Raw genomic sequence first — 20,695 nt, 5'->3', positions numbered from 1 at the left:
AAAGCAGACTGGTTGACCGCTTTGCAAAACGCCTTCTCTCAGTCCACAAGAACATCAACTTTCCTGCCTTTTGCCATTTCAATTCAGCACCTTGCTCTTGTGCTTACATGTCCATTCATGGCCAACTGCATAGGTCCAGTGACATTTAATACAACTGGAACAGCACCTCGTCTCCCAATTCGACATGTCACAGCCCTCAGGACTCAACACTGAATTCAATGACTTTAGAAAGTGAACTTTCTCTTCCATCGTTACAGCTTTTTATACATCCAAAATATTTTAATCTCAAAGCAAAGTTCCCTTCCCCCACTGGGCCATCTGTCACTTGTTCTCAAGTTTTGCTTTCACTGAGCACTGACCTTTACTCTCACATTCACACACTCTGATATCTTTATGCAACTACCAGCACCTTTTCCTGTCATTAATGCTTCTTCTGTTTCATAACTTACACATCTTTGTTACAATCTCTTCTAGCTTCCACTGACCTTCTACTTTTCTCCAGCTGCTCCTGTCCCTTTATATCATCCATCACAATTCTACCTCTCTATAGCTCTGATGAGTCATATGGACTCAAAACATTAACTCCAGTTTCTCTCTCCATAGATGCTGCCAGACCTGCTGAGATTTTCCAGCATTGTCTGTTTTTATTCAGTGGCCGTACTGCTCTATGCAAGCTGATGCTGGGAACATGATTTAAATGGATAATAAGCAGCTTGATAAGGGGTTATTATTACATGTTCTTGCTTTTTAAATAAGCTACATTGAATACGGATAATGTCCATTGATGCAATATTTTTGGTACAGATATTGCACTGACAAATTGATATACTTTGCTTCTGTTTTTCTTTTCAAAGGGAAGAGGAATGATTTGATTTGGAGAATGATAATTACTAAATATGGCAGCCTCTAAGCCCTTATTTCATACTTCTGTTGGCCAGAGGAAGTTGGGCAAGTTCCATTAGCACATGTTCGACCCTTAACTCTTACTGAGTCTTCACTTCTGACAGAGTTTTACTCTGCACTGGGACAGGGCTATTCCTCCAGATAGATCCTGGGATAGGTTATGACTCCATTTTCCCACCCTCATACACTCGCAGCACAGAGAAACCCATCCCAACAACATTCACAAACATTAAAAAGAGACGCCACTTGGTACTATAGTTCCTATTATTCTACTAAAAGAAGACAAGGCCATCAACTGTGTTCCGCCAACATCCTCCCTCATTTAAAACCACCACCAACATATTAACCAATCATTCATTCACTGAGTGTGAGCAATCTGAATTCTAAAAGCATTATACTTGTCATAAACCTTATTGGGCTGTACAGGGGACATGTCCAGGTGTCACTGAGATGTAACAGCTTTCTTTGAAGTCTGTTTCATAGAATAGAATCGCTACAGTACAGAAGGAGGCCACTCAGCCCATCAATCCACTATCCCACCCAAGCACTATTCCTGTAACCCCACATATTAACCCTGCTAATCCCGGGACACTAGGGTCAATTTGGCATGGCCAATCAACCTAACCTGCACATCTTTGGACTGTGGGAGGAAACCGGAGCATTCAGAGAAAACCCACATAGACACAAGGAAAATGTGCAAACTGCCACACACATTTTGTGACCTGAAGCCGGAAATGAATCCGGATCCCTGGCACTGTGAGACAGCAGTGCTAATCACTGTGCCACCATGCCACCCTGTTCATTGGCTCATACCTATATTTTGAGGGGAAATGGTAGCGTGTTGGTAATATCACTGGATTTGGACATGGGTTCAAAATGCACCATGTCAAAGGGTGGAATTTTAATTTAATTAAAATATGGAATTTAAACTATTGCTGTTAAGATCCATTTGGTTCACTAATGCCTTTTAGGGTAGGAAATCTGCTGTCCTTACTGGGTCTGGTTTATGTATAAATCCAGGCCCACAGCAATGTGGTTGACTTATAACTGCCCTGTGAAATGGCTGCACAAGCCACTCAGTTCAAGGGCAATCAGAGATGGACAACAAATGCTGGCCCAGCCAATAAGGCCCACATGCCTTGAAAGAATAAAAAAAAACTATTGATATTATGCACTCAATGTGCTCATATTGAATACACTGGAAATGGTTGTATGTAACTATCTACCATCCTCTTAGATTTTGCTGTCACTAAAGCTACTGTAAAACTCCTGGATTAATTTGTGCATCCAGAGTTAACAGGCTGGATTCTTTTTGATCGAAAAAACAGATTGAGGGATGACCTGAGAGAGATCTTAAAAATTGTGAAAGGGTTTAACAGAGTAGATGTCGAACAAATATTTCCCACTAATGGCCTAAATGTAAGATAGTCACTATTGCATCCAATTAGAAGAAACTTTTTTTTCATTCATTTATGGGACATGGGCATCGCTGCTGGCTAGCTGGAGATACTTCAGTCACAGGATGAAGTGAGTCAGATGGACAGGACATTCTCAGAGTCTCCTAGGTGATAGGCCCCACCCACTCATGTACTGGCTTCCCCTTCGAGCTCGAGCCCCTGACTTCCACCTTGGGAGAGAGGGGCAGCTAGACTGAAGGCGTGAAGCCCTGCCATTTTCTGGCTTTGGCACTCCTGGATGCCCACAAATGCGTGAACCATGGAGTTAAAGCCCTGCACTACAGAGAAAAAAAATCATGTCCACTGTTTTCTACCATGTCCTATTGTCTTGGCACTTCATGCACCATAGAGTTCATGCCCTCCACCAGTACAGGGCACAAGTCCTGCACCAAGGGGCGGGATTTTCTGACTGCACATGCCCCAAGACCAGAAATTCCCATCTGAGCTCAACTGACCTTTCAACGGTCCGCCAAATTTTCTGTCCCACCAGGTACGATTTCCCTAGTGGGCGGAACAAGAAATTTTTGGCCCTGGTCTCTATCACATCCGCCACCATGTGGTGTTGACCTGCCTACTTTGGAGTGCCAGCACAATCTGCTCTGACAGGTGTTGGGACTCCTCTATTCGGCCTTTCAACCCGAGGAGTGTAGATCTTCTGGATGTTCCCAACTTTTCTTTTGGAACTCCAGCAACTGAGGCATGTCCAGAAGCACATCACCTGATTGGGGTTTCAGCAGAGTCCCGGTCTCCAGCATTCCTCTGAGAACTGGCTCCCTGGGATGCTCCTGCCTCCGTCTGCTGTGGAGCAAAGCCTCTCTACTACTAAGTCCCATCATGGTTTGTGTGTCTGTAATAGGGGAGGATGTCAGTGAAAGGTGCGATGCCTGTCCTTTCTCCATGTCCAAGAATTCTTCCTCACTGGTGGACTCTGGTGCCTGACTAGTGGGGGCATAGAGTTGCTTTCCTGGTGTGCCTGCAAGAGAAGGGAGCTAACCTTAGCGTGTGGCAAAGGCATAAGGAAAGAAGAGACAAAACTCACATTAAGTTGGTGTGATGGATGACAGTGTTGTGGGTCTTCATTTTGTCTTTTTGCCCCCATCTCGCCCTTGGCCAGCTGGAGGGCTCCCTCCTCAAATGCCGAGAGGTTTTTTAACTTGGGCGTCCCCCCACCCACCTGGGGCTTCTCTTTTTTATTATGTGCCAGCTTATCTTGCACTAAAAAGGATGGGAAGAATGTAAACAGGCCTCATGCCAGGGCAGATGGTAAGGAGGACTGCCATATGTGTTGTGTGAGAGAGAGAGAGAGAGAGAGCAGGGAGTTGATGGGGAGATGAGCTGCAGGGGACTTGAGGAAGTGTGTGGGAGAGCGCGTGATAGTGTCCCTTGCGTTGGCAGTGGGTGCATGACGGGCGTGTGAATGGGTAAGTGGTGACAGATGAGAAGAGTGGCTTACCCTGGTTGAACAGAGATCATTCATTCTCTCCCAGCCCATCCTGCTCTGCAGGGAGCTGGTGATTCCCAGCAGTGCTGCTGCCTCCCATGCGGGCTTGGTCATCTTGTTTGATTGTCACATCTGCCTCTGTGGGTACAAGATGTGGCGCCTCTCCTCCCATGGCATCTAGCATGCTGATGAGGGTACCCTCTGAAAATCTTTGTGCAGACTTCCTTGTAGCCATTCTCCATGTTGGATTTGGAACAAGTGCTGGGGAGCACTGGGGCGCGCTTTAAGTAGAACCACCACCTCCCCACTCAACCCCCACTCTGCTGATTAAGGAATTCGCCTGCCACAGAAGGGGCATGAAACCCATGGGAATGTTTTGAAAAATGAGTAAATAAATGGTGGGGAAACCCATTAACTCCATCGTAATGCTACGCTCCACTTTTCTCACCCAAATTGACACGTAGACAAAAAATCCCAGAAAATTGTGCCTCTAGCCAATACGAGATGGCCACAGATATGGCCATTGCTATCAATCTGCACATACACACTGGTCAGTATATGCACAACAACCAATGACACTGTGCCCCATGTATGTATCTTTAATTGTTCACGGAAAATTAATCCAAAGAGGCTGGCTTCCCCGCCTGTACATTATTCCCAAAGTTAATGTTCATCCAACCCCAACTCAGTGAGACCATTGGGTGGGTCACTTTGGTAATGATTTGGAGAGCCCCAGCCAATAGCAGGCTCTGGCTGAAAGTGGTCTGATGGCCACAATCATATGAAAAGAGGCTGTTTTGGAAAGAAGGACTTCAGAAGAGCAACACTTCAGTCTGCGATCAGACAAAGCAAAATTGCTAAAGATCGAATTAAGATCCCCGCTGCCGTGAGTAAACTTTAAACATGCTACTATTTTTTGTTGGTTAACTGTCTTTTGCATTTTTAAAGACTGTAAATTGGAGAAATATGCCGTCTATAGCACACATTATCAACTGATTGTGTGAACCAAGTGCCCAGTTTAATCTGTTGAGTTAATCTGACAATTGTGATCAGGTTGACTGTAACATGGCAATGATGTCCAGAGTAAAACACTTTCAAAGTGGCATGGTGGCATGCTGGTTAGTACCGCTGCCTCAGAACACCAGTGGTCTGGGTTCGATTCCCTGGCTTGGGTCACTGTCTGTGTGGAGTTTGCACGTTCTCCCCATGTCTGCATGGTTTCCCTCCGGGTACTCCGGTTTCTGCCCACAGTCCAAAAGACGTGCTGGTTAGGTGCATTAGCCGTGCTAAATTCTCCCTCGGTGTAACCGAACATGCGCCAGAATGTTGCGACTAGGGGACTTTCACAGTGACTTCATTGCAGTAAGCTGACTTGTGACACTAAATAAAATGAACTTTAAAAAAAACTGTATGCATGCCATTGGCAGTAAATGCAGCCTTGTGACAGTTTGCTTTTTTTCCTCTCACTCTCAACTGCCTATTACTTGATGCCATTAACAGTTGCTTGACATTCTGAAAGGAAATGATCTTGTTAATGAGATGCAGCTATGTCCTGATTGGGTAAATGGCAAACCTACTGACTTTCTAAAGACAATTGCTTCGTTGCATTCCGTGTCCAATTTCATTTGCGCCTTTTTCATGGATGGCTGGACCGGCAGCAAGAGTATCTCACGAGATACTACACCTATACTAATAAAGTGGCTTGCTGCAACAATTCAGCATGGAATCGCCACTCTTTGCAGTTAACTTTAAAGCATTGTCAATATTGAACCTGAAGTAAGTGGAACTTTCATATTCCTTAATCCTACTCTTATGATCCCAAGTAGAGTTGTTTTGGATGGGAGGATCCCAGAATGGAACCCTATCTATAAAGATCGTAACGGCTATTTTTATTTCTGGTGTTAATAAATGTGGAGGAAGTGGAGTCACAGGACTACTGATTAGTTTTTAACATGAGAAACCATTTATTAAACATTTTTAAAAATGGATTATAATACAACATTCCTTTACTCCTTTTCTTAGCTCTTACACACAGGTTTACGGTTACTACGGATGGCAAAATATATTTGAAGCTACAGTTGTCTCATTGACACTAAAAGTCAATATTTGTGGGTTTCTCCTCAGAATGCCCCCAAGATGATTGTCATTTGAGAAGGGTCTAAATCCCATTCCCAGTAAAAGACTTTAAACTCCACTCATGTAGAAAAACATTCACTTTGTGATCCGCATTTCAAAAACTGGTTCACATTTTCCAAAAGCCCCGTTGGTCACAGCTCCGCCTTTAACATTGACCTTTGCCAGGATTTTGAGCCAACTTTGTCCCTTCCACACTGTTCAACCAGCTTTTACATCTTGGTCACTATTTTACAATTCATTCATACACAGTCACAAAACAATAACTAGAGTTACTTTTAGAAAAACCCTTTTCTAGTATTTTTCATCAACCAATCTCTTTTTATCCTTATTTGGTTTTATGAAACAGAGGTCTGTTCTCCAGTAGTCTCGATCACTGAGTTTCAGATGTTCAGGAATTTTCTTGTTACAGCTCTCTGGATCTCTGGACCTTCCACCAGGTTCATTCTAGTTCTGTCTGTGAAACTCTAGCCCTGGCTAGATGACTCCATTATAAGGTACCAGCTTCAAGCAGACCTTGGAAACCCATTCTATCTCCTTTTCAGCCTCCAACTTCACTGACTAGAACTTTTTTCTAAGACAAAAGTCTGCTCCTCTCACAGTTTACTAGGCAATATTTGAGAGTACGCGTTCCGAAGATCTGAAACACAAATCTCAACTGGATATCGAAATGAAACCCTCACACAAACAAACATTGTTCGCTCAGCCTGAAAACCAATCACAGCTTCCCTTTAAGCACAGAAACATTAAATTAAATCTACCTAAGACTGTACCCTATTTCTAGTGTTTGGGCGTGTATGGGGTGTCAGGGAGGGGTAATATCTTTGGTGGGGGAACATGTCGCGTCCTTTCAGGGCAGTTTGTCCATCCTTTGTCTCCACCTGGCACTCAGCTCTCACCTGTGGCTCCCCGTAGCTGTTTGCATGCGACAGCAGCCACACCCCAGGCAATGGGCTTGGCAAGCCGGCTAAACTAGGTGAGGGTAGCCGATGGGTCTCAACCCTCGGTGAGATAGGGAGATGTCTATCCCAGCATGTGAAGATAGAGTCTGGCAGATTGAGCAGAAGAGACCACTGGAAGGTCCAATGGTCAAGAAGGCGGTCTCTGCAAACGTCGTGGAACGTGAAGAGCAGGACAAGACACAGAAGACGTCCTGGTCATCCACTGCGCCTAGTCCCACCTCCAACCATCTTGACTCTTGTCTTGCCACTGGATCTAGATGGGAATTGGGAAGAGAGAGTGAGGCTGACGCTGCGCAACTCTCCTTCACTTTAATCCAAATCAAGTGCTAGTCTCGACACCACCATCATCATCATCAGTGTCCTGTTCAACCCTTGAATTCCTGTGGTGATGGGTGAGCGACGAAGCAGCAGGTGTGGATACACTGGGAGCTGTAGTGACGGACCTGCACGCAGGCGGCTCAGGTCTAAATGTCGTTTTCCGCTGACCAAAGCAGCAGTGGAACTCGGCGTCTACCTGGGTGGCTGAGCAGTCCTCTTCAGGAACGCACTGCTCATCTCCATAGAATGAGGAAGGGGCTAGAAAAGGTGCCCTAAACATTGCCTGCTTCACTACACCCTGGCCAGTTTACCGCGGCTGGCGGGGATCCCATCTTGCGGTTGAACACACAAAATAAAACATAAGGTCACTCCGCTCACCATCAGCACTTGGAATGTGTGCACGCTTTTGGACATCCCTACAGCAGACAGACCAGAGAAAGAACAGCCTTAGCTGCAAGAGAGCTTGCATGATACAACATTGACATTGTAGCCCTGAGCGAAACTCGTCTTGCCAATGTAGAGATTTTCTCTTTGCTGATGACTGCGCCCTGTATGCTGGCTCACAGCCAGAGATGCAAGTCAGTATGGACAAATTTTCCACGGCTTGTGATAACTTTGGACTCACATTCAACATTAAAAAGACCAAAATCATGCACCAGCCTGCTCCTCATGCACCGTACACAGAACCCATAATCACAATCAAAGGGCAGAAACTACAGGCAGTAGACCAGTTCACTTATCTTGGCAGCACCTTCTCCCAGGCAGTGACTATTGATGCAGAAGTTAACTGCAGAATAGCAAAGGCAAGTTCTGCTTTTGATAGACTGCGCTCCACTGTATGGGAACGTCGAGGAATCGGCCCAGCAACAAAACTGAAGGTCTACAGCGCTGTGGTACTCACTACCCTCCTGTATGCCTGTGAAACGTAGACTGTGTATCGAAGGCATGCAAGACAGCTCAATCATTTCCACATGACTTGTCTTCGCAGAATATTATGCATCCAATGGCAAGACAAAGTACCAGACACTGAAGTTCTCTCTAGAGCAAGTCTACCATCAGTCCACACACTGCTGATGAGAGCGCAGACCCAGTGGGCAGGTCATGTCATCCATATGTCAGATGAGCGCATACCCAAGCAGCTCCTTTTTGGGGAACTCTGCTGGAAAACGCTCGCATGGAGGGCAGAAGAAACATTTCAAAGACACACTCAAAGCCTCCCTGAAGTCGCTTGACATTGACACGACCATCTGGGAAACGCTGGCACAAAACCGCCCTACCTGGCGCTGCTTCATCCACAAAGGCTGTCAAGCTCACGAGGCAAGGTGTATTGCTGAAGCACAACTTAAGCACGAGCTGCACAAGTCCAGACCCACCAGCGCAACAGCTACAGTGTCTACATAGGTCTGTCTAATATGTGCCAGGACATTCCATGCCTGAATTGGCCTGATCGGACACACCGCAACCAGCCTCAAAATGACTAATGGTGTCGAGGTCCTCATCGATGATGATGGACGAACAACAACATTCCTAATGTTTACCCGAACCAATATAAATCCTGAGATCTCCTATCACTTACTCTGGTCCTTACAATGGAGTGAATCTAAATAACATTTCAATCAATCCCATTTAACATACTGTGGGTGTGCAACCACTATCAAATATAGTGCATAGTTAAATGAATCCACAACTCGTACACTCATGGCCGGACTGAAGCTTCTTGTGATCATTACAATTCTCTCAGATCGATTGTCAACTTTCCCTTCTCAATGTTTTGTGTCACGCGATGCCTCAAACTCCATTGTTCCTTCTTGGACAATTTACCCTGTAATGATATTTCGAATCACATCCGAAACATCCATTAGTAATTCTCCAGATTTTCCTGGGGTTCATCCTTCTGTAAGTATTGCTCCATTGCAGTTGTTTGCCAGATCTGCCAAAGGTCTCCATCCTCATTGCATTTGTCTCTGATTCTTCTCTTGTATTGATGATGCCCCATATCTGAACGGTCTCAAAATGCTGTGTGCACTGAATCCTCCAACTTTTGCACCAGCGCCAACAGTCCCATTCACACCATGAAAGCGGCTGGAAATGATTACTTTCCCAGGAAGTTTTCGTGAAGCTTCAGACACCTGATTCAAAAGCATGTCTCTTTCTGATAATCTAACTCTGGTTAAGATCAGGAGCCTATCCATGCGCACCACTCCACCAATTTGAAAGCAAGCACTGAAGCAGTAATTTCCAAAAAGAATTTCTGCAATCTAGTATATAGTCTGTTAAATTGCATGATATATCCCTCCGTGGAATAATCATCTGTCTTTCCAAATTTATCAAAGTCTGATGTAACGGACAGGAAGGGAGTCAATTTAGACTGTCCTGATTTCCCCATTCACTACTGGTCCATAAACAGAAAGGTACTTTTAAAATTTTGCTGTATTTTAAATTTAAATTTTAAATTTTGCTGTATTTTTCTCAACCCGTATTTGGAATGCTCTGATCTTCTGTGGATAATTCACACAGCAAACTCAAGGTAAGATAAAACAAAAAGGGTTGGCTTATTTTTACAAACACTCACACACCCAGCAATTGTCCATCTTGAAAAGTATGGAAACAAAATGACTTTATAAAGTAGTCCAGCTGACGAAGATACGAATGTATTTTCTTTCACGATGTGGCCATGACACTGACTACACCGTGTGTGTGTGTGGGGGGGGGGGGGGGGTTGCGGCCTGTTCTGGGAATGGTTGGGGCCAGCGATTGGGCCATGGTGGGGGGAGTGGGACTGGCATTGCAAGGATTGTGGGGCTGGTCAGTGATTGAGCTAGCCAGCAATTGGGAGGTTATCAGTGCAGGGCCACTGCACATGCACCAATCTTGGCACTGACAGCGGGCTGATTTCAGCCTCTCCAGGGGGAATAGGCCCTACCCCCTTGAATTTAACGATATACACACTGGTGGCCTCTGCAGTGCACAGATTGTGGGAGATTCTTTTCTGAACTCCCACTGAAAAAAAACAGCGTGAATTACTCCAGTTTTCACACGATTTCAACATGTAGGCTGGAATTTAACAGCACGCCCGCCCTGATTCTGGGAGTGGGTGAGACTTGGAGAACTGCATTCTCCATTGGCCTCTGGCAGGGTATGAACCTTGGGCAGACGTGTCAATAAAATTCCACCCTTAGAATTTTTATGGGAGAATTCTGGCCCTGGTTCATGATGCAAGGTGATGCCAACAACACAGGTTCAGTTCCTGTACTGGCTGAGGTTGTTCATGATGACCTACAACCTTACACCTCACCTGTCCACTGGTTAGCTCTCCCCCTCAAAGGGTAAAGCAGCCTGTGGTGATCTGGGACAATGGTGGCTTTCCAGTATTATAATAAGCATCTTCCTTGTACTGATGTATTAGAGTGCAAGGTATAATCTTGCCCTAAGGGACCTGTGTAATCAGGTGCCTCCAGTTCTGAGTCCATGCTGTACTGTACTTTGATATTTTTTATAAGTCAAGAAAATTGAATGTCACAATGCATTCAACTAGCCTTTTAGTGGACAAGTTATCACAATAGCCAAAGGAAAACATATCACTTACATTCACTGTTGTAATGCAGCAGATGTAACAGCCAGTTTATGCACACCACGCTCTCGCAAACAGAAATGTGCAAGTAACTAGTTAAACTGATAGGGCACTATTGGTTGCCAACATAACTAAAATAATAAAATGCTTCAGGCTGCAATTGATGTGCTTTTAATACATAAAGGATCTTGACATCATCATTAACCGCCCCAATGTGATAATCAGAATATAAATCTCAGTGCAGTGGAACACAGATTCTATGTGAAACTTCAGGGTGTGAAATTACAAAATAGTCACTGCTCACAACTTAATAATAAGACACAAAACAACTGTATTTAATAAACACTAAAGTTTCTGCTAGACTTACAGAGCCTTCCAAAAGCACTTAGGGAGAAACCCGAATGATTGTCTCTTGCTGACAGGTAATGCAAATTCCATTTGAATTCCTGCTTGTGGAAATAGGGTGGCACAGTTGTTAGCGCTGCTGCCTCACAGTGCCAGGGACCCAGGTTCAATTCCCGGCTTGGGTGACTGTCTGTGTGGAGTTTGCACATTCTCCCTGTGTCTGCATGGGTTTCCCCAGGTGCTCTGGTTTCCTCCCAAAGTCCAAAGATGCCCAAAAGACCCCCCCCTCTAAAGTCCAACGATGTACACATTAGGTGGATTGGTTATGCTAAATTGCCTTAGGGGGACTAGCTTGGGCAAGTGCATGGGGTTATGAGGATAGGGTCTGAGTGGGATTGTGCAGGCTCGATGGGCTGAATGGCCTTCTTCTGCACTGTAGTGATTCTATGAAACCACTCAGTACAAATCTGAACTTTCTCCATTCCATGTCTGACAGACCCAAAAGTTTTTTTTCTTGTTCGGGCAAGGCCAGCACTTATTGCCCTTGAGAACCTGAGAACTGACTGGCTGTGGTGAGGTTGGTGGCATGGCAAGCTGCTTGGAACTGCAGCATTCCACAAAATGCTTCCATCTGCTACATTTGTTAGAGTTTACCAAATGCTAGACACATATTTCTGTTCTGGAGTGATAGTCACTGCTGCTAATTGGGGCAGGGCCTGCCCTGTACGGTGAAAACTTCAGTTTACCGCCTTCACTCTTTTCTGCTTCTTTCTGACTGCTCATTCAACACACAGATGCTAATGACAGGATCCAAGGTTAAAGCTTTCTCATGCTGAAGCTGCTTGTGGACAAGGTCAGTACGGACCCCACACACTACACAGTCTCTCAACAACTCATCGGTACAAAGAGGGTCATGCCACCCAAGGGACGGAGGTCTGCAAGGGGTGGGTCACAATGGGGGTGTGTCGGGGTCCACCAGGAGGCTCATTGGGAGGGTCCTGATACCCAGATGCCATTGAAGTGTGTGGGGGTGCCAGTGCTACCAAAGATGGAGGGGGGATTTAATGTCAGTTGGGGGTGGTGGGGTGGGTGAAGAGACCTCCCAGTTCAGGCAGATTGGTGTGCCCTGCACAGTGGAATCCTAAAACTGCCTTCACTGGCATACTTAAGCTCCGTCCCCCATCCCACACACGCGCAAAGTTGTCAAAGACACTGACGGAGTGCTGGAAGGTTGCAGAACTGAGCTCACCCAAAAGACCGGCTGAGGGGACTCCCATTTTCACTGTAATGACACAGAAGCTTTTGGGAAAATTCCACCCGTGATGTTTATTAACAGTAACTGAGCAGTTCTTACATGCTTTGTCTCTTGCTGCTATCCGGGAGAGCTCGCGCACTGCTGACATGTGACCCCTTTTGTACCTGTGTCATCCCAACATGCACCACAGCGAAAATTCTCTCTAGTTGCAGATGGCCATTTCCTGGCAACTGTGTGCCATGAGTGTCACTGATCAGCCCAAGCCTGAATATCGTCCAAATCATGCTGGGTGCAGGCATTCTGTGTCTCAGTATCTCAGGAGTTACCAATGTGTCTGAACATTTTCATTCCACTGCTGTCAGACATGGAACGTTCTGCATTTCAGTGCTCGGGGTGGGAATTCATCTCTGACCAACTTGCTAAATTTGGCAGGTCAATTGTCATCTCTGGCTGGAGATATTCCCAGAGATTACATTACCGAGGGCCCGTATTTCTAACTGTCCAAAGTGGTCAAACAGCTTTTTATCCCAGCTCCAATATTCTTACAATTATTGAGTATAAATGTCAGAGAACGTGAAAGGAAACACCATTTTTTTTAACACCCCAATGATTGTTCTTTCGCATTTTGATCATAGCACTGCACTTAAGATGAATCTTTAATTACTGGAGACTTCAACTTGCATGTTTGGAACCTCCAAGAGATTATTTAATTTTCAATATGGCCCTTCTGTCAATATTTCATCAGATCTCAAGGTTGCTCGGTGAGAACATTTCTAGGTCGCTTAAGGTTGCAGTGATTTAGAATTTGGTAGGTACTCACCTATCCACGCTGATGGAACACAGATTGAAAATCGATGCTGTGCACAGCATCACATCCATAGTCATGAGATAATCACAGAGCCCTGGGCCCAGGGTCCAGACTCCGCCCTGGAACTGAAAAGAAAACAGACTGGTTGTGAACAAATTTTATCGTAACATTGATACAATCATGCCCATAATGTAAACAATAACAATGGGTGGGATTCTCTAGCATCCGAACGACATGATTTTCGGAGATGGCATACCCCTCACCAGTGGTGGGATATTAGAATAGAGTAGAGACCTTACGATGCAGAAAGAGGCCATTTGGCCCATCAAATCTGCACCGACTTTGCAAAAGGGCATCTTCCCCAGGCCTTATCCCCACAGCCTGACATATTTACCCCACTAATCTCCCTAACCTACACATCTTTGGAGACTCACAGGCAAGTTAGCATGGCTAGTCTACCTAACCTGCATATCTTTGTATTGTGGGAGGAAACCAGAACACCTGGAGAAATCCATGCAGACATGAGGAGAACATTCAAACTCCATACAGACAGTGACCCAAGGCTTGAATCAAACCCAGGTTTTTTTGATTTATTTATTATTGTCATATGTGTTGGGATACAGTGCAAAATGTTAGTTCTAGCATGCTATATAGACCGTATTGTTCATAGAGTACCTGGGGGAGAAGGAAAGGAGAGGATGCAGAATGTAGTGTTACTGTCATTGCTAGGGTGTAGGGAAAGATCACCAGGTCTTTGGCACTGTGAGACAGCAGTGCTAACACTGTACCATCCTGGTCCCTGATCTTCTGGTCCTGCCGCTCTCAATGGGATTTCCCATTGATTCCATCCCACGCTGCTGGAAAACCTGAGGTACGCTGTCAGTGGGACAGTAATAAACAGCTAGAGAATTTTGGCCAATATTTTATACTTAGAAAGCATTATAAAGCATTTCATAATGTTTCATTGCAGCATTGTAAAACAAAGTACAACAATGAGCCACATCGATAAAGGGATATCAATGTGTCCAAAAGCTTTGTCATGGAGGAAAGTTTGAAGGAGTGTCTTCAAGGAGAAATGATGTGGGTATGCTGGCGTTGGACTGGCGTAAACACAGTAAAAAGTCTGACAACACCAGGTTTTAGTCCAACCGATTTATTTGATAATATTCACAAGCTTTCGAGGTTTCCCTCTTCATCAGGTGAATGTTGAGACCAGGATCTTGGGTTCATGTCGCACTATCTGTAACCCCCGTGACTTGCCTGGGTTTGCAAAACCTCACTTACTGTACTGTCTGGAGACAGTACACATCTCTGTAACCTGTGATCAGTGCTCCTTCCACTCACATTGTCAGCCACTTCAGGTCTTGAACAGCAGGTTAGGTGTAAGGATTCGCATTCTAATCAGTAATCTCTAAACTGTCTGTGCTTTATATGCTCTGTCTGAGGCCAGAACTCTCCATTCACCTGACAAAGAGGGAAACCTCGAAAGCTTGTGAGTATTATCAAATAAATCGGTTGGACTAAAACCTGGTGTTGTCAGACTTTTTACTGTGTTCAAGGAGAAAAACATGGCTGAGAGGGCAAGACATAGGGAGGCAATTCCATAGGCTTCTGAAGACATAGCCACCATCGGTGGAGCAATTATAACTGGAAATGCCCAAGAGACCCCAGTTAGAGAAGCAGTGTCATGTAGGAGAGTTCTGGGGCTGGAGGTGGTTCCAGAGATAGGGAGAGGCAAGGTTATGGAGGGATTTGGACCAAGGATGAGAATTTTAAATTTAAGATATTGCTTGGCCAGAAATCAATATAATTCACCAAGTACCTAAGGCTTGCTGAGAGTTAAGACACAGACCGCAGAATATTAGATGACCTCAGTTTACAGAGTGTAAAATGTGGAAGGCCAGCCAGGAATGCATTAGAATGGGCAGGTCCAGAGAGAACCAAGGCAAGTTTCAGCAGCAGGCTCAATGAGACAGTGGGGGCAAAGTCTGGTATTATAAAGAAGGTGGAAATAGGCAGTCTGAATGTAAGGTTAAGAGCTCATATTGGGATCAAATGTGACAGCAACATTGCAGACAGACGGGCATCATCTCAGCCTGGAGCCAGAGAGAGGGGTGGAATTGGTAGCTAGGTAGATTGAGGATCAAAATTGTTTTAGTCCTCCTAATACCTAACTGGAGGAAATTTCTGCTCATCAGGTACTGGATATCGGATAAGCTGTCTGGTAATTTAGCAACGATAGAGGAATTGAAAGGGTACTGATGAGTTAGAGCTGGTTGTTGTCTGCATCCATGTGGAAACTAATGCTGTGTCTTTCGATGGTACCACTATGGGACATCAGGTAGATTAGAAATAGCAGGAGTCCAAGGGTAAAACCGGGAGGGGACACCAGAGATAATGGTGCAGAAACAGGAAGGGAAGCCATTGTAAATGTTCTCTGGCTATGGATTAGATAGATAAAAATGGAACCATGTGAAAGTAATCCCAACCAGCTAGCTAACAGTGGAAAGGCATTGGAGGGGGGTGGTGAGGTTAACCGTGTCAAAGGCTGCAGACAGGTTGAGGAGGACAAGGAGGGAAGGTTTATTTTGTCACAGGCATATAGAAAGCCACTTTCTTGCTATTGTGGCAGGGCAGAAAATCTGATTTAGGAGATTCAAAATGGAGGTGGGTTGGAGATTGGGTTGGGTGGGGTCAGAGGCCAGGGTCGGGTAGGTCAGAGGTCAGATGACAAGTTTCGGGTGTTGGAAATTCCTCATGGTGGGGATGGAGTGTAGGAAGACAGAGGTCAGAGGTTGGGGTTGGGTATTTGAACAGTTTGCCAACCTATTTGGCCTATTTACCCTGTTTCCTGTAGTTAGTCATTCTTCTATCCCCTAGATATATTAACCTCAACACCATAATGTCTTAACCTTATCCAGACATGGGGAGAATGTGCAGAATCTGCACAGACAGTGACCCTGATGCAGTGAGGCAGCAGTGCTAACCACTGTGCCACCATTCTTTCTTTCTCAGGGGAATATATCCTTGTTGATAATTATGAAATATTTTCTCCACGTCTGTCACTCCTTATCCACTGATGTATCTGTTAACCGGTTTTCCCAGTTAGTCAACTCTGTTTGCAAATCTTGCGATTAAGACATTAGTCTCAGAAATTATGGGAATAATCTTTGTTTGGTGGAGTTGTCCTGTTTATGTTTTTTTTTAAATTCTAGAAGACTTTTTAGAAATTTCGTCACTTAATGCATCTACTTGGCCATTGCTGCAAACAGCTTCGGTGCTCTTTGCACTCAATCAATCAGCTCAGGGTTAATTTTGGATTCGCTTGAATATTTTGTTTAAGTCAGAGGATGTGTTGCTTACACTGTCATGGGAACAGTACACTGAGGCTTCTTGGCGGTGTTGTGCATGCCTTGGATTAGCCTCCTGGGCCTGGGCACCACGGTAGATGTAACTGGCACCATCTGGAAGGATGGGCACTGACACAAAGACCAATTAATAGCCAGGGGATTAAGGAGGCAGTGATGGCATGGATGGAGACTTGGCTGGGGGACAGAAAGCAGACAAAAATTGTGAACAATTATTTTTCAAACTGGACGGAAATCTACGTAGGTGTCTGCCAGGGGTTTGTGTTGTGACCACTGCACTTCTTGATATATATTAATGATCTAGATAGTAACTTCAAGAGAATGAAGACAGGCTGGTGGAATGGGCAGACAGGTGGCAGGTGAAATTTAACACAGAGAAGTGTGAAGTGAATCATTTCAGTCGGGAGAATGAGAACAGTCAATATAAACTAAATGGTATAAATTTTTAAAGGGGGTGCAGAAACTGAGATCATTATACAAATCTTTGAAGGTGGCAGGACAAGTTAAGAAGTTTATTCAAAAGACATTTGATGAGATCCTTAACTTTATAATTGAATGCTTTTTTAAATTCGTTTGTGGGGCATGGGCGTCGCTGGCAGGTAGCATTTATTGCCCATCCCTATTCACCCTTGAACTGAAAGGCATGCTAAGTCATTTTATTCGGCAGTTTAGAGTCAACTACATTGCTGTGGCTCTGGAGTCACATGTAGGCCAGACCAGGTAAGGACGGCAGATTTCCTTCCCTAAAGGACATTAATGAACCAGACAGGTTTTTCTGACAATCCTCAATGGTTTCACGGTCATCAGTAGATTCTTAATTCCAGATTCCAAAATGTTACCAAGCCTTAGTCCCCACCTTATTGAAATATTGTGATCAATTTTAGCCACTACACATTAGGACTAACCTCAATGCTTTGAGAGAGGGTTTAGAGGAGATTTATTGGAATGATATCAGAGAAGAAGGATTTCAGTTATGTGAAGTGCTGGAGAAGTTGGGATTTCTCTCCTAAGAGCAGTGAAGGTTAAGGGGCAATTGAATAGAGACAGTCGGCTCAATCTTCAGTATTTTCATTGAGTAAATAAGGAGAAATTGATTCCTGTGGCAGGCGGGTCAATAGACAGAGTCATAGAAGTCTACAACACAGAGAAAGGCCTTTTGGCTCATTGCGTCTGCACCACTCAAAGACAAACTGCCTAATTATTCTAATCTGATTAACTAGCACTTGATCCATAGCTTTGTATGTCCTAGCATTGCAAGAGCACATTTAAATACTTCTTAAATGTTATGAGGATCTCTGCTTCCACCACCTTTTCAGGCAGCGAGTTCCAGTCTCCAACAAACTTCTGGGTGAAGAGGTTTTTCCTTCCATCCCCTCGAGCCTCTTTCCCCTGACCTTAAATCTATGCTCCCTTGTCACTGACTCCTCCACCAAAGAAGAAGTTTCTTCCTGTCAACTCAATTTACGCCCCTCTTAATTTTATACTTCTCAATCCTGCCCCTCCTCAGTCTCCTCTGCTCCAAGGAAAACAACCGCCGTCTATCTAATCTCTCTTCGTTACGAACACTCTCTAGCTCAGGCAACGTCCTGGAAAATCTCCTCTGAACACTTTCCAATGTGATTCACCCCTCCTATAATGTTGATTTCTGATCTGCACACAATACTTCCACTGTGGCTGAACCAATGTTTTATGCAGTTCCAGCATAAAGTCCCTGCTCTGATTGAAATAAAGTAAATAGAAATAGAACTATGGAGGAGAATAAATATTTTTCTGCAGTGAGCTGGTTAGCAAAGCATCACAGAGGGTGGGAATAAAAAGAATAGTGACTGACATCTTGACTACACCTGAGAGTCAGACTTCCTGACCCTATAACTGAGAGAGTCAGACTTCCTGACCCTATAACTGAGTCACAGTCCCTGACCCTATAACTGAGAGAGTCAGTGTTCCTGACCCTATAACTGAGAGAGTCAGTGTTCCTGACCCTATAACTGAGAGAGATTCACTGCACTTTGTCTTTACACTCACTGTTGAGCGATTCTGCAGACAGTTTATCTGTGAATGGACGTATTGCTGTGCGGGGAGCTGGAACTAAACTTGGATGAATAATGTCCTTTCTGCTTGTTATAAGATTTGTTCTCCTAGGTCATGTCCCCCATTAGGAACCCAATTTAGCAACCTAAAGTGGACAAATATTTCCAGTGGAAATCCTGGAAAGGCAGAACCTATTAGGGTTCCCATGCAAGCTCAGTTCCTTCACAGCAGTGCTTTAGTTATGGACAACCGCTAGTTAATTGTGCTAGAATGTGAATTAAATGAATTGATCTCAATATTGGATCATGCACTAAATCGCCTCTCAGTCTTTTGGCTAATATCAAGCCCAAGATGGGCTGCAAAGCCTTTTCTTGTCTGTTTGGATCTTGTTTGTCTCTCTTGTGGGGACCATGAATTGGATTCAGTTTGAATTTGGTTTTTGCAGCAAGCAAGGAGATGGATTAAAGGTTTGCCTGGTCCACTTTGTACATTGGCTTTAAACTTAAAAAAAAAATAAATATTAATCAGCTCAGCTCTGTTTCTTTTTGCTGGAGGTTGGTTAAAAGTCTTAAAAATTGTAAATAACACCCTATTCCGCACACCCCCCCCCCCGCCCCCCGCTTTCTTATTGTCCACCTCACCTACACAGGTCCTTCCCTTGGGTATCTCCACCAACACACCACCAGTGAGGTCCCCAAGTCTCCCCGATCCCACGGCCTCTATCCCCATTCCCAGGAGTCTGTACCCCCATTCTCAGGCATCTCTACCCTCCATTTCCATGGGTCTCTCCTCCCATCCCCGCGGGTCTCTCCCTCCCATCCCTGGGGGTCACTATACCACATCCCCAGATGTCACTATTCTTGTAATGGCAATCTCTACCCCCTCCTTCCCCAGGAGTTCTACCCCCCCATTCCTGGGGGTCTCTCCCCCCCATTCCTGGGGGTCTCTCCCCCCCATTCCCGGGGGTCTCTTTTCCCCCCCCCCCATTCCCAGGGGTCTCTTCCATTCCCAGGGGTCTCTCCCCCGCCCCTTAACCGGGGGTCTCTCCCCCGCCCCTTAACCGGGGGTCTCTCCCCCGCCCCTTAACCGGGGGTCTCTCCCCCGCCCCTTAACCGGGGGTCTCTCCCCCGCCCCTTAACCGGGGGTCTCTCCCCCTCCCAATCCCTGGGGGTCTCTCCCCTCCCATTCCCGGGGGTCTCACCTCCGAGTAGACATAGAGTGGGAGGACGAGGACGGCGAGCAGGAGGTCAGACGCGGCCAGGCTGACGATGAAGAAGTTGGTTGTTGTCCGGAGCTGTTTCTCGGTCCAGACACTGAGGCAAACCAGTAAATTCCCGGCCGTGATCAGGAGGATGAGGAAAGTGCCCAGAATCAGAGCCGGGAAATCATGTCCCAGGGGATCCGGCTCCGTCTCATTGCCGCTCACATTGTTCATGTCTCCAGCTCCGGGTGCCGGGATACCCGGAGCAGAGCCCGGTCCCGTTATCTACCTCCCCTGGGAACCCCTCAGAGCCGCATTCAAATACCCCCACATCCCACTGGAGAGGAGCCCCACCCAGAGACCCCTATCCTGGAGACCCCAAACTCAGATCCCCAACCCAGAGACCCCCAACTCAGACCCCAGACCCCCAACCCTCAGACCCCCAACCCTCAGACCCCTAACCTGGAGACCCCCAACCCAGACCCCCAACCCTCAGACCCCTAACCTGGAGACCCCTAACCTGGAGACCCCCAACCCAGACCCCCAACCCTCAGACCCCAAACCAGAGACTGTCAACCCAGAGACCCCCAACACACAGACCCCCAACCCAGAGACCCCCAACCCTCAGACCCCTAACCTGGAGACCCCCAACCCCCAGACCCCAAACCAGAGACTGTCAACCCAGAGACCCCCAACACACAGATCCCCAAACCAGGGACCCCAGACTCGACCCTCAAAGCCAAAGACCTGGGACAGACTTCGCAAAACACGATCTACAGATCTCAGAACCAGCCAGCCTCCAAACCCAAACCACAGCTCCGACCTTAAACCCCAAATTTAAAAGCCGGAGGTCCCCCTCAAACCAGAGACAGATCCCCAAGAAAATCTAGCCCAGACTCAAC

The 20,695-nt window shown here is 45.8% G+C and overlaps 1 protein-coding gene across 1 annotated transcript in view; it reads right to left on the bottom strand.

Annotated features, from left to right (window-relative positions):
- The window catches only part of LOC145343779 (D(4) dopamine receptor-like), a 49,816-nt gene extending 29,627 nt beyond the window's left edge, over positions 1-20,189 (bottom strand). The window contains exons 1-2 of the mRNA XM_080190110.1: positions 19,794-20,189; positions 13,206-13,318 (exon numbers count right to left, since the gene is read on the bottom strand). Of these exons, the coding sequence (XP_080046236.1) occupies positions 13,206-13,318; positions 19,794-20,027 (347 nt within the window). The 5' untranslated portion in view covers positions 20,028-20,189. The remainder of the gene's footprint in view (positions 1-13,205; positions 13,319-19,793) is intronic.
- Positions 20,190-20,695: the final 506 nt, after the last annotated feature.

Source organism: Carcharhinus amblyrhynchos, chromosome 6 (assembly GCF_965287045.1).
Source record: "Carcharhinus amblyrhynchos chromosome 6, sCarAmb.v2.hapA, whole genome shotgun sequence".
NCBI lineage: Eukaryota > Metazoa > Chordata > Chondrichthyes > Carcharhiniformes > Carcharhinidae > Carcharhinus > Carcharhinus amblyrhynchos.
This window is presented reverse-complemented; position numbering and strand designations above follow the sequence as displayed.